Here is an 18807-nt window from a genome sequence, read left to right as displayed (position 1 = left end):
ATACAAAGCCTGAAAGATGAGTGATAGGGAAGATAGGAAAAGAAGAAAAGAAGGAACGTTGTACTTTTCTGACCTTCTACTGTCTGATGACCAGACAACAGAGGGTTTGTAGGGAACACTATGGTTATATGTAATGTCTGAAGAAAGAAGAGTTCCTCCCTGAAACAGACTGTAATGGCTGCACATTCATTTGTGCCATTTAAAAGTGGTTTTGAACCAGTTCTTCATGACTAGAAGAAACAGGCATCACTGAGTTTGGATTTGAAACAAGCTGGATTTGAACAGACGTTGGAAGACACGACCCTTCTAGGCTAGCAGCTATGCCAGATTCAGCTTCACTCATGTAAGCATGGGTGAGAGTCCATTCTGAGTGCTATATCACAAAACCCTTCTCAAAGCACATCTAGCCTATCTGACACTTTCAAATGGCACCAGAAATTAAGAGGCATGTCCAATTTCTATTAGACAGGTTGCAACGATAACTGAAAACCACTGTTAAGACATAAAGAAAGATTACTTTAATTTTTTTCCAGCATATACATACCCTTAGAGATCAAGTCAGAAGGATTTGAAGGAGTCTACAGTTAGTACACTGAACCTCTCCCACTGACTGGTTGCCAAATTCTCCCTTTAATTCCAGGCTAAATAACACGTAGCAAAACATAGGTGAATTTGGTCAGTAGTTTAATTTTAATGTTCTCCTTTGCACAGAAACAAGAGGCCCTTAAGGTTTTTAAGTTTTCCATAACCTAAACTCATCTTAAGATATTTATGAAGTCAGACGCATTTGTACAAAGCCCACCTTTGTATAAGGAAATTGTCATTGTGATAAAGCCTATTTTAATCAGAATACTTCAGCCCACCACATGTTGAGATACAGCCCAAGGCTGGTCCTGAAATGGAAGTAAACCACCCTCCCAACTTACTGGAGCACTAATGCGTTATTTTAGGACTATCCTGAATAACCGCAAAAATAAGGAGAATTAGAGTTAGACCTGTATTTTCTCATTGCTAGCTAGCACCATGTTTGGTTTTCCTTTTTTTCCCCACTTTCTTCCATATGCGTGTTCATGTGTGTTTGGCTATTATAAGCACTTTATCAATACTGACATTACTTCTCAAAATTCATTTCAGAGGGATGACTTTTATGGCTCCCATGATTCTTAAGCTGTCTACGGTATTTGTTACTCACAGAATCAGAAACTAACAGACAGACAGTGTAGCTTTTCATACAAAGGCACAATAGGAATGAATGTATTAACCTCTGTGGTGCATGGAATGTGTCAGCTTACACACTGGCAGCTATTTCTGTGAAACTCAGCTAACTTCCGCTGGCTGTGTTAAAATAAAAAAAAAAAAAATCTTCCCCAGAACTATGTCCCACGCTCTTGTATGCTGGCCAAACAACTGAAATATCTGATGTTGCAGAGAGTCCACTTCATACTGATGCTGGCCAAACTGAGTCTGAGAATGCATTTTACACGTACTGTTTATAAATACGGAGCTTTTCCAAGCAGGTATAAAGCTCTGCTGTTCCATGCGACTTGACAAATAATAATGAGTGGGGAGATGAATTAGCAATGGAGAGTATGGGATTTTTTTGTTTTGTTTTGTTTGTTTGTTTCTACAAAAGAGTGTAAATCCAGATTTTGCAGAACTAGAGATGATTTGGATCTTGACTTCATTTTAGTCCCAAATTTTACCCAGCTTCATCCTCCCAGCAAAGCATATATGGCAGGTAACAAAACTCAAACTGTGGAAATGGACATCACATTTGCTTAATTCCAATGAGTTGACAAGGGTTGTGGGGCTGATCAGGAATACCTGAGGAATGTCTGCACCACTATCATTAAGACCCATGGACACCCTAACACTTTCAAAATTTAGAGTGATATTGGAAGTTTTGAATCAGATGCATCTGGCTACCAGGTTAACTCTTTAATGTAGCTCAAAAAAAATTCTTCGGTATCTTTCCACCTGTTTTCTAATTGCCTATGTTAAATTAGTATCATCACTTAATTACCTGCACCACGGCAGTGCCTAAAATGTACTGGGTACCATAAAACATTGTAGGAGGGGCCAGTCATTGATCTGAAGAGCTTACAGCCTAAAAGGACCTAATCACGTTAAGCAACTTTTAAGCAGTTTAAAAGTGCTTGTCAGGACAGAGCTTTTCTCCCCGGCAATGTGTCTCCTTTTGCTGGTTTACGCTTAGCCAGCCCTTACAGCTTGCATCACAACTATCTGACGGAAAAGATGAGCAAACCTACCGCTCAGTGGAAACCTAAAGTACAAACCTCGAAGTAGTTTCACTGACAATAAAGACACGAAAACATAACAAAAAGTTCCCTCAAGGTAAAAGGCAAAGTATATGATTTGGTGATCATTGTGCTTCAGATGCAAATTTTATGCCAAGAGAACAGACCCAAACCCCTGTTATTTGCACTGTGTTCAAATGGAAGATAAAACTGGTTTTCATATTTACTTAACCTTTGCCTCTTCTGCATTGTTTTCGGACTTACCTGCAGTTGGAGTGGGCCTAAGCCTGGTGTTGCTGCGGCAGCAGCTGCCATGGTAGTTGGGATCAGCTGAACGGGGTAAGGGTCACCTAAGTAAGAGAATAATAGAGGCGTCAGCACCTTTTATCTACTCTCCACCTGCAAATTAAAGTCCTGCATTCACTCTTTCCAAAAGCCTTCTTTTGTGTGCCTTGTTGAGGCCTAATGAAAAGCTCTATTGTGCAGCCTTTTACTAACACTCTTTTCACAATTCTGGCTGAGAGAGGAATGTGAATAAAAGGCACAAGCAATTAAGGCGGAAACCTCATCCTTTTTCATGATGTATTTAGGGAAATGGAAAAAAAGTGCACATTGATCAGAAGGCTGCACTTCAAAAAAAAAAAAAAAAGAAAAAAAGAAAAAAAAAAGGAAAGAAGATGGGGGTGGAGGAGAAAAGGAAAACAGTACAACCTTGATAAGATCGCAGTATTAGAAGGGGACAAATTTACAAGCTTGTCCAGAATATGAAGTTAACCAAACTCTGTTCACTGTTAGTAAACTGAGCCTCACACAGATCAGAAACGGCATTGCCTTGACTACCGTGCTTTCTTTTAGGTGAGAAAAAAAATATCTTGCTTTAGTTTCAGGGTTTGCTCCTACAACAGGGAAAAGCATGTGAAGTTCAGTAAATCAGATACAAGCCTCCAAAATCCCTGCACCAACTCTGCTTTGTGACTTGTGATTCAGTTTTGCTTCTGAGAGAAAACTACTGCAGTTTTAGAAAGAACTGCATTGTGCTGAATGAAAGGGACCCAGCAAAGGTTTAAAAAAAAGTTGCAGGCATTTATAAAGGAGAATTACCTGAGATGGCAAAAATCAAGATGGAGACAGGCATGCTTTAATGTTATGGAGCACTCACTTGCGGTCACTCCTTACACATCTTATTTGTTAAAACAAACTTTATACTAGCCCATCAACAAAACTATTAAGAAATCTGGTAAAAATAATAAGAAATGTCACATGCATTGTGTCGCTTCTCCAAATGATAAAATGTTTAAGCACTTTCCACTCAAAAAAAAGTTGCCAGAGCATTTCTGTACGTCCCTGTGTTCTGGTAGCATGCAAGATTACTGCAGCATTAAAACAGCCACTTGAAATGAAACTATAGAAAAGGCAGAACACTTCACCAGGAAAATCTACCTAAATGTTCCTGTACATTTCATTAGAGAGGTAGGTGAAAAGTTTCCTTCCTTTATTATGCTTTTTTGAGTGAACTCGGCAAAAAGAAGGACAAATTAAGAAGGCAATGCAGGTTATTCTGTACAATTGTTATTAGTTATTATTGAATTAAAGTTTAGAACGGTATCAAGCCTAAGTTACAGGAAACAGAAAACAAAGGGAAAGAAATTTATCTCATGTTTTTTTAAATGTTAGAAATAACCTGTGTTGGTATATACACATTCAGGAAAACTGCGTATGTTTGGGTTTCCCTTTTATAATGCAACCTTTTTTATGGAGAACTTTGATCTCCTGTTAAGAATTAAATACCATAACTTCCAGAAATGGAAGGCCAGAAAAAAACTGGGTTGGCAAAGCATCTTAACAGGTATTTAACTTCAATAGGTGTGCCTGCTTATATTTAAGAACATCTTAAATAATGCTTTGCTGACTGAAGCTTCACAGTCTTTCAAGGCCAGCCAGCCAAGCAATGGGAATCCAAAGGTCCACCCAGGCATCCCTGTGCACAAATGTCTTTGCACCTGGCCACAACTTCTTTATTAACTTATTTATTGACAATGGGCAACAGATTTCCTGATTTGCTTGGGGTTTTTTTCCCCAGAGGTTGTAATTGTTTCCCATTTTCCAGTTCTACTTTGCTTCAACTAAGGGATCCATTTTCCATTTCATATCATGGATTGAATTAAAAATTTCTCTGACTTGAAGTTTTCTGGAGCGTTATCTTGTGACCCAAACAGTCGGCCTTAAACATGTGAGAACACAGAGAAGAAAGAGAAGGTGGTCAAAGACTGAGGGTCAATGGTGCTTAGCTGCTTCCACACCACTAGTAGCTCAAAGGCTAATCCCTGTATCATTCTGAAAGACCCCTCTCTATAAGAGGACATTTATTTCAAGGACCAGCCACGAAAGAATATAAAATTATTAATATCTCATCTGCAAAGAAAAGAATGAGGGAAAAGTAGATTCTCACTAGAATGTAGATTTTACAGCCAATTAAAATTTTTAGTTACTAATGATATGCATTAATACATACCAAGATTAAAAGACTGACTTCCATGCACTGTCCCATAGTCCTCTCCACATACCTGTATAAGCCTCAGCCCATCCTCTCACAACCTCATGCTAATTTGTAAATCTCAGAATCTTCACCTTCCTGAACAGTCAGGCAGATTCTCATACCCTCCTCTGCTGTATTAATTCCTGTTCTTTATGGTTCATCTGGCAAATGTATCAATGAGATGCTTGTGAGAGAAGAACATGCTGAAGTCCCCACAGCCACATGCATAGTCACAACCACTGGCTCCGGTGGTGCAGGTAAATGCCTCTACGACTTTTTAGTAGACCATGCCAGAAAGCAACTACTACACCAATACACAGTAATGTAGTTTTCCACAATTCTAAGGAAAAAAGTCAAATTCATCCTAAAAACAGATTACAGTTGTGCAGAGCTAGGCTCTCCTGTCTACCAGGTTGTTTTTCGTTAGTTCACTTTTTAAAGGACTGTATGTTTTTCCAGTGCTCCAAAATACTTTTAACACACAAAAACAACAAACAAAACTGAAAAGCTTCTGTAACCGATCATGGATCTTTGCATCGTTATGCTTTGATAATACCCTCTGCTATCTTGCGCTTACTTGTAGGGGTTTAGCAATTCTGTTTATGAAGTATACCCCACCTGTGCTGCGACCCTTTCACAAGCGCTACTCATACACAGTATATCCACATTACTGCTCCCACGGTACAGACACAGCAGCAAAGAAGCTGGAGGAAGGTACAATAACGAGCAGTGATACCATCAGGATTAGTGGTCCACTGTGTCTGCCCTGGTACAAATGTCTAGCGGAAGATCACCTCTATCAGGAGGAGCCTACTGTCCACAGGATACCATAACAAGAGAGAGCAAAGAATATGCTCCAAGAGAGAGCAAAGAATACGCTCAAACACCATGCCATGCCCTGGGTCACTCAACAGGCCAGTGGAAGAGCCAAGATTAAAACACACAGAAGCTCTTCAGACAGTGCTCTTCCCCGGGAAGGATTCCAGGCTCTAGATCCATAAGGAGGCCAAGCACTTACATACATAGATCTCATGGTGCAGGCGCACTCCCCTCAAAATACTAACAAAGGCCTCAAGTCTCCTCTGACAAACACATACCTGCTCATTCTTTGCCGTTACTCTAGAACATGATACATCTTTCTATTGCCCTTGCATTCCCATTTCAGACTGAAGGTTTGGCTTGAGCATTTTTAGTTAATTCTGAAGACTGGGAAATGCATATCTTAACTATTTCATTACTACTTCAGTAAATAGAATTTTTTAGATATAAAATTAGCTACATTTTTTCCAAAGCTTTAGCAACATTTCAAGAATGTGAGGCAAGATATACAGTTATTAAAAACAGGTATTTCCCAAGCCACTCACAAGTTTGCACAACTCAAAACACCAATACGTTCTCAAACGACTACATTCCATTTCTGTTTACAAAGTTCATTATTAATCTACTAATGCACGCAGGCAGAAGTGTACCTCCCTGCATCTTTCAGCTACCAAAAGAAGCATTTTGTGCAGGTCTTTCATGTTCCAAACTGTCTCTCATTATGTGTGGACTTTTCTTATAAACAAAGCACGAGAGAGAAGTTTTGCTGTTGCTTTTCTTTAGTACACTATATAGTAAAATCTGGAGCAGGTCAAAGGCTGGGATTTTTATTGTAAGAACAAGGTAAAAATTATTTCATTAGCTGACATATTCTTCTCTAATTATTTCCCAGCTACTCTGTGGCATCACTTTGAAGAACAGAATTATTCAAGACTGACTACATGAAAAGAGCACAGAAGGATGTATGTACTGGTGATGCAGCACCGAAAGAAGTAAAAGGAATATGTCAGCCCTGGGGGAGCTGATGGGGTATGTTAGAGGTGTTGGTGCACGTTGCGAGCAAAGGAGAATGCCAGTGGCTCAGGGAAGAAAGAAGGCAAGGCTGATCCCTCAATTCAGTGCTAATTCTTTATTTCTCTATCCTTCTTTTGGTCCGTCTTCCACAAACATACCCAGAACCTCTTTCCTGATAATTTATGCACTGCAACTTCTTTCAATTTCAAATCACACCTTCATCCTTGCCCAAAATAATCTTCCAACATCTTGCTTACAAGAGGATTTTTCATGAAGTACATTCATTTTTAAACCACTTTTTCTATGAACTCTCCCTATCATCCTCCACTGAAAACACTTTTCTGCGAAAGTTGGTTGTGGTACCGAGCCAAGTGGACATCCTGTCCCAAAACGCAAAGTAACAACCCTGTGTTTAGGAACTTAATTTTCAACTGACTAGCTACCAAGCTCATGGATATTAAATCATCGTATACTTGCGAAAATACAACAGTAGCTCTTAAACATTGATGTTTTGCAAAATTTTATCAAAGACGTTTATTAAGCTAAAAAAATGAAGACTTTTTTTTAAAAAAAAAAGATAAAAGAAAGCAGAGGATCTAACATTTTGTGTTTTGTACCAGTCACCTAAACTCATAAGATGTTTTTTGTATTCCTTCCTCTGTCACTCATCTCATTTATTCTCCTTCATGGTGTAATCCCCCCTAGTGTCTTGTCTTGTCTACTGACAAGGCTGCAAGCTCTTCAGAGCAGGCACAATTGTCTTGCTTGCTATATAAATCAAGTTACATGCTAATGTTAAATTGTAATGTTTTGACAGGATTTTTAAGTTGAACCTGATTATATGAAACAATAAAATACTCTGATTTTTTTCCTGAAATTTTCTTCTTTTAAAAAAAAAAAAAAAAAAAGATACCAGAAGAGGAGAAGTAGGGGGTTTATTTCCCATCAGTTTTTTAACTTACTGTTTTCCTCCTACCTGTCTTTCAGGGACAGCAAGTGAAAAAAGTTTGAGGTCATGGAAGGAGAAGAAAAAAAGAAAACAGTGTAAAGAATATAAAGAGTAGGAAACAAAACCAAATTCTTAAATTGTAATTTCCAAAACCAGTATGCTAAACTAAGTTCCATGAAAAATACTGGAATTAACATTTCCATATAGTAGATTCTGCTGAATGAAAAGGAATTCTACATTATCTTCCCCCCATTTTTTACAAGCTCTAGAAAAAGCCACAATAATTTTACACTCAATATATCACTTAAGTATATTTATAATGAATAATCACAGCTAATGGCTGACAGGCAAGTCACTGCATCTCTTCTCACCATTCATTCATTCTCATTCTCATCCTCATCACCATTTTCCTTTTCGTTTTTTGGTGTGATGATGGACATTTAGAGAGCATAGTGGGAGGCTGTGAAAGACATAAGCAGTGTTCCCTGACTTATTGCTCTAGGCATCAAGGATTTAGACAAATAAGAAAAAGAGCATGAAGAAGATACCACCACTGGCTTCCAGAAGGAAATCCAAACCGGTTCACTGATTTTCTTTGAAAATAGTTACAGACAGCATTGACCAAGTGCTGACTACATGGGATTAGCTTATTGTGTATTTTAGAGAAATAACTCAGTTTACAGAAGGGATAGTTCTGGAGGGACTTAAAAGGACCCTTCCAGTTCCTATGAGAAGGTGATCACCAAGACAGGGTCAAGCTCCTCACAGCAGTGTTTGGTTGGAGGACAAGAGTCAATGGACAAAGTGAATCAAGAGAGGATCACATTTTCCCGATGAGGACAGCCAGATGCTGAAACAGGCTGTCAAAACAGGGTTGTGTAGTTTCTGTCCTTGAAGGTTTTCAGGCCCTGAACTGAATAAAGCTCTGAGTAACCTGGTTGTATCTCCTAGATGACCCTGTTTGGAGGAAGAGGTTGGACTACAGACCTCCTGAGATCCCTTCCAACCCGAATAATCCTATGATTTTTTTTTTTTAATTATTATACCTGTTCAACAAATGAGAGTCATTCAAAAGGTCTAAGGAAACCAAGGAAAGACAATGTATTTCCCCAGAGGTTTGTACATGCTCATGAATTTAAAAATCGTGACTTTAATTTTGTTGCCCAACTATCAATAGTAGTGCCGTAACACCAGAAACCTTTTACGGCCTAGAAACTGAACTGAAACTATCAGCCTGTTTTCACAGAACTCCATTATTTTGTTCGCCTGTTTTGCTTTTATTAGCATCATTGTGAGAAGCAACACATAGATCAGGGGCTATGGAATTCTTTCAGTTAGAAACAGTCTTTCAGAAACACTTAGTTGTGCTGTTAGTTTTTGAAGTCTTGATGCCTTCCGTTGCATTTGCAGCATTACAGAAGTGACACGTTCTCATGTATGCTAAAAGACAAAGTTGTTACCAAAAATTCCTCCTTTTTGCTGTTTCTATCCACAATGCTATTACTCTTTTCTTATCCTGGGGGGAACATGAGGGTTTAGTCATATGCTCATTCTTTTCCGAGGCATAAACAGTAGCCCTGAAAGATGACTAGCATCTTTATAAAGAAGCTACAGTATGTGGTCCTCACAACACATGGTTCCTATTTTTATCATTTTGATAAAAGCATAGCAATGTCAATATTTTTTCTTGTGATTTGGTGATTGTCAATGATCTGTATGTCAGCTGATACAGCTGACACAGTTAACAGAAATTAGTGCTCAGTCTCTTTAGAAACCAGACACATGGACACTGAGCACAAGAAACACTGTAAGACAGTCCACATGATACTCCATTAAACAATGAAACATGTGACTGACTAAAAAACAGAGATACATCAGCAAATTTCCCTGAGGAAGTTTATGGTAGTTAACTCCTAAACATTAATTTTATTGTACTCTACGAGGAACCAATTAACTGAGAGTTTCATTTTTATCGGACATCAGAATTATTTTTCAGCATATAGATGAACAGTAAATTCAGCATATTTTAATTTTATTAGGCTTGGCTTGTTCATCTCACACATTTTTGCCGATTTTAAGAGGTAATTAGGTATTTTATCAATAACTATGTGTGCATTATTTTATTTAGAACCCTTCCAGCAGCAACGAGCTGATATGTAGGATACATACAATGTACCTATTGTATATTCAGATTTTTCCCCCTAATTGGATATGATTGAAACAGTGATTAAAGTACTTTCAGAAAACCACGTGTTGATGACATCTGACTGAGAACACAATATGATTTGTTACAACAAATTATCCACAGGGGAGAGGAGGAATGGGCAAAGCAAAACAATTCTTTTTTTCCAAAATCTGGCGTATTTCCATAAAAATAACACAGGTATCAGCAAATAAAAGGCTACCTAAAAGCTTTCTTGAGAATTTGCAAATAACTTGGAAAATATATTTGGGGTCAATCCCACTTCCAGAAATAGAGAATCAGTAACTGTTTTTTCCTGAGAAACTCCTAAAAATCTCCATACAACTCTATTTCCTGCACACGTCAGTTTAGAAAATGAAGTATGTTGTTCTTCATGCTCCAGAGAAGAAGCTATCTGGAATTCAACATCCCCAATCATACTGAAATACCGCAGGGCCAATACAACACACCACACTGCTGTAAGTCAACATTCCACTTCCTTTTTAATGTGATCACCAAACGCTTGAAGAAGCAATGGAGTGCGGTTTCCAAAATTAATCTCACTTAGCACCATTAATTGGGGAGGACCCATCTTCTTTACGAAGTTTGGGCTATTCTGTGTCTTTTAGCGGAAAACTAATTGTAAACAATTGTAAACTGCAAATGTAGAACCACGGAAGTACCACAGGGAAGCATTCTGCCCCGGTGCATCCTGCTGCTTAAATGTGTTGAAGATACCCAATCTACCACTGTTCTCCGCCAAACTCTTCCTGCCCTTTCTGTAAATAGGTAGCCAGAAGCAGCCTCTTCTTCCCAAATCTTACTTCATTCCCTTTATTATCTCTTATACAGGAGAGACAATTTTCTCTTACGCCGCAGAGACATTCCACATGCAAATCTATATATATGTGCATTAATAGAAGGATTACACTACCTACAACTAAAAAGCAGTCTCCTCTGAGGCGGAACTATGCAGTTTTTAAAGGGCACAATACAAAACTTTTTCTCTTCTATCACTTACACTGTTTTTATACTTTCAGAGCACTTCACAAATATTAATGAGCTCTAAATAAATTCTAATTATTTCTATGAGTGGCCCTAGCAGATCTGTATCATCTGGTGTGAAATCTGACTTCAGTGAAGTCAACAGCAACAGCTCCTCAGACCTCAGCAGAGTTGACATTTCACTCACCACTGCTAAAATGCTGGGAGTCATGTAGATTATCTAGCAAGTATCACAAGTGGAGCTGAACTAGTAATAGTTGTAGTAACAAATGACAGGGTTAAGGAATGCTGGCTGAGAATAAAAGGAGAGGGGTTAAATGACCTGAGCCAATATGCATAGCCTAAATGTGGAAGAAGCTTTGCCCCAGTTTGGGAAACGGAATAATCAGGCTCTGTTTGGTTTCAACATCACCTGAAATGGAAGGTGCTCACCTGCTGCTAAAACCAATTCATATACTTGGGATACTGGGGTTAACTCCTAATACGTGCTCACACCACAGGTCACTTACTTAGTTAACACCCCACTCTTATACATCGACTCTTTATAAAGAGATTTGCATTATACATCTATATAAACACTACATATTAAGTGTATAATAAAATACATATAAAGAGGTTTGCATAAAAATCAAAATACTTAAATTCCAACTAGCATGCAGTGAATGGATAACCAGGTATGTAGCAAATAAGTAGGTAACCAGTATTTTTCTTGCTGGTCACGGAAAATATAGTCTATCACATACTGCCAACTTATTTTTCTCATAAAAGAAAATGCTTTGGTTGTAAACAATATTAAACATTTTAAACACCATGCAATGATATCTAGGTATGGAGGTTAAAAATCAACTGGAACCTTAGATTATGAATCTTTTTGTCAAGTAGAAATGTAGTGCTAATAGAAGTTCCTCCCTTTTTCTTTGCCAACTTTACCACCACACAATATGCCATAGAGAAAAAAGGGGAAGTGTCAACTTGTGTAAATTGTCCCTTATGTAATGCAAACCATCTGTTTAAAAAACAAAACAAAATGAAAAACCAAGCCACTCCCAAGCATGATCTGCTATGGAGAAAAAGAAAGAAAAGGAAATTTACTACATTGAATTGGAAGCCAAAGACCATGACCTGCCATGTAACCATGGAGAAAATATTTACCCCTCTCCTCCCTCTATTTACCCATTTTTGCAAAATATTTGGAGAAGTGTGACTACTTTGCTCTGCACATATTCAAGATTGATACATTGTATTCTATTGAGCATTTCAGCTGTCTACAATGTTTCCAGTCAGGTGGGAACCCAAGCAGAGAAACCTCCTTGTTTTCAGTAACAGACAGAATAGCTCTCACACAGTGATACCACCACGGGGTCAGAAGGTCCCCCTGTGCCCAGCCACTGCAATCTGGTAGAGTATAGGAAGACAAAGTACTGTTGCCCTGTTCTTCTACTCTTCTTTAGGTATCTTCCATGAGAAGAATCTAAACGGACCCCTGCTATGAACTGTTATGACTATTTTTGTGTTATCTTCAGCCAAATCCTCAGAAAGGGAACTACGTGTGGAGAAAACAGTACTCTTCCCTTCCACAGTCTCTCTGGATAAGCTATTAGTCCATTGGGAAGCACTGGCTGAGGAACCCTCCCTCATATACTCTCTGAAACCACTGGGAGACATACATGTGACCTTCTATTGCTCTAGCATGGACAAGTGAATCAGAAAGCACTGAACATTTTGGTTTGGTTTCATTATCTAAGAACAAAACAGAAATAGTAGTATAACTAGATACTCATCACTTCTTCTCTTCACTGACCTCAAGGCCTGATCACACATTCTCTTCCAGCTGCAGGCTGAAAAGGCCACCATCTCCAGTCACAGCCCCCTGCCAAAGGTTACCACTGCGACCAAGCTGCTTGTTTCATCACTTCCCAACACGTTTCCATTGAAATGAGCCAGTTCAGTTTAAGCATTTTTAACAGGAAGGCCTTGCTATCCCAGCCTGGACAGAAGCACATTAGGTCGTGCTTAACCGAGAAGCTTCTCCAGCATGTCAGAAGTTAGAGGCACAGTGAGGAGCAACCAGAGACAGTTCACTCTTCAGCTACTTGGCCTGCAGGCAGAAGGTTGCAAGTAACCCAGTCACCAGGTGTGACCAATAGCACAACTGATGAGAGATCAGCAGTGCCTCAGACCACATGCTGCAGATTTTGAGATACTCTTTTGGAGATAGGACTTTTCAAAGAGGCAGGGCATGTAACAGTGTAAATGTCCCTTTGAGGGTGTCCCCAACCAGATACCCATAATCAAGGCACTCAGCACCATTAGTTAATTATGAAAATACTGGTTGTCACAATTCTCTCTTCCTTCTCCCCCAGATTTTCATATCTCCCTTTTTATTGAGAAACAATACATGAAAATTTTCATAGTTCTTGGTTCTTTGTGACTGGAACGGAATTGTCCCATGGAGTTTTTTATCGTCCCTACGTGCAGGTTGTTAATGCTAGTAAATAACAGAATCATCACTACAGAATTCCTATTGATCAACCATGAAAAATAATCCTAAAAATCTATCAGTCCAGACAAAAGGGCAGGTTTTCCAAAGGGACCAGGAAGATATGGAAGTGAGGTTCCATTGTCAAAATGTACATAAGCCAAATTCAAAACATATAATGGCAGTCAGGTAAAGATGCTGGTAGCAGGGTCTTCAGAAGTTCATGGGAAGGCCTCGTATCCAAACACAAAAGTGAAAGTTAGGCCTCTAATGTGCTGAGAAGCTGAGCAAATTAATCTGCTGTACTTTCCCTGCTGCAGTGCCACACTGGTACCCACTTTACCTCAATTTAGGCTATCACAGGTGACTGTACTAAAGTTTACAGTACAAAAATTTGCTAAACATCCCTGAGGCTCTATCCTTAGTGCCTTTGTGACTCTTCAAATGAAGATTTAGTCTCCTAAATCACTCAGGTGCTTTAGAAAATTTTATCCAAAGCTCTTTGGTTTACAATCCACCACATCTTTGCCAAAGGTACTGATCACAGAAGGGCAAGCAGAAAAATGGGAGAAGTATGTGTCATGGCATGTCAAAAAGATTACTTAAGGTGAACATGTTATAGTTTTAAAGTAGCTATGTTCTTCATTGCTACAAGCTTTCTAGGTGTAGCTAAATCCATATATGCTTTTTTGTGTACACTAAACTGTGAGTGAAAAGAAAAAATCCTTTGGACTACTTATCACTTTTCCTCAGCCTCTCAGTCAAATTCAGCCAAACATGCCAGGGAATCACCAAACACAGAGCCGTCTTTTTCCACTGGCTTCTGCTCAGTCCTAGACCTTGGCATGCAGTTAATTCCAAGCCTTACTGCCAGGAGCAGCAGCAACTTTGCTCTTTTTTCTTTTTCATTTTCAAGGTTATACAAACATGTAATGTCATATGTACTTCATGGATGTGAGGAGCTATAGGACTGTCTTACAGTTAATGTACATGCAGTGAAATGAAGGGAAAAAACCCCCTCAACTCCTTCTATCCACACCAGACTTCATTAACATGGAATTAATTTAATCTGCCAGATATATCTAATGGGGTGCTTTCCTGAACTTTTCCAGGCCTACAGTTGTGGTAGCATTCATATTCAGTGTGGCTTTCAGTTAAACATTTTGTAATGTGAATCACTACTATTCCCATTTGAGAGAGACTGACTGAAATCACTGGAAGAACTGAATGAGCCTATGCTTTGGCACTGCAGCTGCTGAGGGATGTGAAGTGTTTTGAACAGTAATTTTCAGTAGTGGTCCCAGTCTGTAAAATATTTGGAAAAGGGATTAGTGGCCAAAGAAACTCAAATTCGCATTCAAGTACTGTATCTACAATGTTACAGAAACTGAAAGAAATCTGAAATTATGGTATAAGCCAGTTTAACTGAAGGAATCTTTATATGTTCTAATTTTATGAAACTGCTGCAGTGGCAAGTGCTGAGTAACTCAAAACAACTGATGAATTCATGAGTTAGTCATTGATACAGGTGGACACACTGACATGGACATAATAAAGCTAAACACCCATGCTAGAGACAAAGAATGGTAGAACAGTCAAGTCCCAGATAACTCAGTAGGAAACTGATGTCAGAAGAGTTATACAAGCACAAATGCATGAAAACAACTCTACGAAATCCATGCTCTAGCTAAGGCTATTAATGGAAATGGAATTCCTTGATTATTCCTTAACTTGTATTTATTATCATCCTGTAGACAGGAACACGAAATCCTATTGAAGGCTTAAATAAAATTTAAAAAAAAATCTGGGGACTGTAGACAACAATACAAATCTTTCAAAGATTAAAAAAGGAGATGCTACATTTTTTAGTGTTAGGCTCTCGTAAATATACTCATAGTTTGTGTTAGTCCATCAAACTGAAAGGCATATGCTATCTTTGATCTCTGTAGAACCCCCGTTGAGATTAATGTGAGTTCTGTGTGAAGAAAGAGACTAGAATAGGCCTTCAGTTCACAAATAGTAAGCAGGCTGCTTCAGGAGAAAAACATATTTTCTTACAACAGTGTTGAAATTTATCAGGAAGTTTCCAATAGCTTCTCTTCAGATATATGTACGTATGTGTGGTTGTGAGCACGTTCACTTCTCAGAAAGATCTGTCATAAAGAAGGTACACAGATCCACTCTCTGTGTGTAATGTTTCACTGTTATGTTGAAACACATAAATCATCGCTGATAACCCTTTCTCATACGGCAACAACTAATCCTCTATTTTACACTCATCTGTGCAAATTAATGGCTTTGTCCATCAGGCTAGAGAGGTGATACTTTTATACAGGTTGGCATGAAATTTTGCCCTACACCCACTTCCAGCTAAAAAAATCTACAGGACTTACTGCATCCCGCTTTGTAGCTGAAACCAGGAGGAAGAAGGAATCCTTGCTGTGCAGCTGCTGCTAGGGTTCGTTGGTCTGGAGGGAATACGGGAATCATTAATGGAGGCAGCTGACCCTGGACCTGCTGAACAGGAGAGGGAAAATCAAACATGGAATTTTTTCCGGGGAAAATGTCTGCTTACATGCTTTCTCTTACTTCTGATCTGAGAGGTCAGGTTTGAATATGCTCCTCCATAATGGGGTGTTCCAGTAGCATCAACTATTCAGCCTCTTCTTAATTACCAAAGCACTTCATAGGAATTACATTAATCCAAAATAAATCGAAAGATTCCACTAACGCATATCTATATACCAATTAATTACTCCCCCCACAGCCCATAATGCCTCACTTCTCTTTGACTGCAGGTTGGGTTTTTCTTCTCTTTTATTGCACTGTGTAACAATATCTCTGTCTCAGGCAGTAGCTTTCACCCTGACTGAGCCCAAACACAAAGATCCATACACACAGAAGTACAAGTATGTGCATAAGTAGCGTACAGCCTAGTCAATACTATTTTTCTGCCCATATACATGCACTTATTTGTACATGTGAAAAGACAAAGTCTCAAAGATGGTAAGAAAAAAGGCTGAGACACTTTACTCACAAACAAAACACAGCTATGTCTGAAGTGTTAGCTGTTCAACTTTGCACAGCAACTGTACACAACCATGCAAGTCAGGAAATGGAAAATATTATATTGTAAGTGGATACTGCAGGGGACTTAAGACATTCAGAAATTAGTCATCAAACCTGGAAGTTGGCCATGGCACAATGTCTAATAATATTGCTTTTACCCAGTTCTGTCAGAGTTTTTAATTGCTAGAAATGGACATCATCTTTGTGTTTCACACAGGTGACAAAAAGTTTGCTAGATTAAAATGTCAAATGGCTAGTTTTAATTAAAAAACCCCACTGTACTGACCAGATCAGTCAGTAAAGGGAGACTGACTCATTTTCTGAGAGGTCATCTAGTTTTTCAATGGCGCTGTGAAGCTGAGGCATCAGAGGTAGACATGTTATCAAAGACAAAAATTTTGTTTGTGGTCTGCAGCCTTAAGAAACATGGAGAATTAGAGTGTTGGTACACAAACTTCTTTGGCCAGAGGCATAAGAAGGTTATACTCCCTTTGTTATTGCCTGCATAGCAGAACTGGCAAAACAGAACCTGTACCAGCTCCTTGGATGCCATGGTTCAGACTAGCATCCTGAGTTTATTTTAATTTAATCTCCTGAAGATCCAGGAGATGTCTCAGTTCACCCAACATTTAGGAGACAGAATAGTGGTACAAAATTTGGGATGGCAACCTCTTTATGCCAGGACCTGTCAACACCTGTGTGTGTACTGACTGCATCTTTACAGTCTGAAACAATTTTCAAGGATGGAGTTCAAGAGTGCTGTTGATGGAAATTCTTGCAGTGGGAGATTAAGATTGGGACTGAAGCTAGAGTAGATGTAGCTCCACTCACTGAACTAACTTAATCCATTTTTTTCTACCCTAGTACTCTCCTATTCTGATCCTGTTAACTAGAAGACATACATACTTTTAACTGCATTGCTGGGGAATAAAAAAGTATAAAATGTGATTTTATTGCTATTCCCTCTCAGTCATCCTGGAACTGCCCAATGTCTGCCACTTCTTCATGTGTTTATTTTTGTTTTTGTTTGGTGGGTTTTTTTGGGTTTTTTTTGTTTTTGTTTTTGTTTGGGTTTTTTTTGTTGTTGTTGTTTTGTTTTTAAGACAAAGACAAAGTAACTGTATTCTTTTAGAACAAAAATGAACAGCCGTGTGGAATTTTTGCATAGTACTCTTCTTCGGCAAAAAGCCACAGAACTTTTTTTTAAATGGTTTCCAAGGATGAAAGTGACTTTGCCAAGCAAAGAAGCTTCAAAACAGGACTCAAAAACACTAATAGAAAGACAGATGGTTCTACTAAGAGCTTTGCTGCCAAAAAAAATGTTAAAAAAAAAGTGAAAAAAATGGAGTGATGTTATTGAAGCTGACTGCAAAGTTCTCTGATGACTGCAAATACTCTTGTCCCACTGCAAGTGTTAACTCTGCCTCCAGGGCTAATATAACTAAAGCACCACACACACACAAATTGTCATTGCCAAGCCCACAATGTAGCACAAGTCTGCACTTGATTCTAAGTGACTGCCAAATACACGAGCAAAACACCACACTGAAAAATTCCCATTTAGGAAAACATTTACCAGGAACATGCCCTTTCTTCTTAACTCTGACTGCTGCCTTTCACTTTTTCAAATCGCTGCTCCTCTTTATCTCTCCAAGGGGCCTTATACCCACTAATTTCAAATGACACAACCCTGGTTGTGTTAAGGACATGAGAACTATAGAGTGATGAGGATGGTTTGCATGGATACAGAAATAACGCAGTCAAAACAATGTGATTTTCATTCCAGGACGAAATGTATGTAGCACCACTCAAACAACTACACTTCATTCCCTCCCAAATACAAATAAGTGTAAATATTAGTTTATTTTAATCCAATTACCTGACACAATACAATATAAATTACGGACTCGTAATTTATTTTATGGCTCATTTAACTACTACATCTTAACTTTTGTTATGTTTATTATTATTACCTAGAATTGCTAGGATATAATTGTTTCAAGTGGCACAGAACACAGGCCCTCCTTCTGAGATTTACATGAAGGGCATTTTCCTTTTTTTTGTTTGTTTTTTTTTAAGCTCTTACTACATCAGTTACATCTCTCACAAATGTTTTTTTGTTGTACAGTTTACATACTTTCCAATGTTTTCTTGACAGTAACTTGTTGATACTGTATTTCTAATTTGAACATAATGGACTACAATCCGAGCTATTTTTCAGGTCCTTCATATTTGTTCTGCTAACAGACTTATATATGTCCATAAAAAGAAACACATCTTTAACAATCTAAAAATGCATATAGCTGTCAAGATTCTCCACTTGTCAGTCTCTCTACATGATTACGTCTTCTTAGTTATAATTTCCTAGAGGCAAAAATTGTAGTTGAAATCCTCACAAAATTCCCAAATGGATTTAACGGGCTACAATTTCTCATTGTAACTCCTTATCTACTTTATGATGTTAGCCTGGATGATACAGATAAAATCATTCAAGGG

The 18807-nt window shown here is 38.5% G+C and overlaps 1 protein-coding gene across 11 annotated transcripts in view; it reads right to left on the bottom strand.

Annotated features, from left to right (window-relative positions):
- Positions 1-18807, bottom strand: part of SOX5 (SRY-box transcription factor 5) — a 297069-nt gene that overhangs the window by 88284 nt on the left and 189978 nt on the right. For 7 of the 11 annotated variants that reach the window (XM_056340467.1, XM_056340470.1, XM_056340476.1 and 4 more), the window contains 2 exons: positions 15636-15759; positions 2523-2608 (listed from right to left, as the gene is read on the bottom strand). In XM_056340467.1, coding sequence (XP_056196442.1) covers positions 2523-2608; positions 15636-15759 — 210 coding nt within the window. The remainder of the gene's footprint in view (positions 1-2522; positions 2609-15635; positions 15760-18807) is intronic. The other 4 variants (XM_056340469.1, XM_056340471.1, XM_056340474.1 and 1 more) reach the window with 1 other exon arrangement.

Source organism: Falco biarmicus, chromosome 5 (assembly GCF_023638135.1).
Source record: "Falco biarmicus isolate bFalBia1 chromosome 5, bFalBia1.pri, whole genome shotgun sequence".
Classification (NCBI taxonomy): Eukaryota; Metazoa; Chordata; class Aves; order Falconiformes; family Falconidae; genus Falco; species Falco biarmicus.
This window is presented reverse-complemented; position numbering and strand designations above follow the sequence as displayed.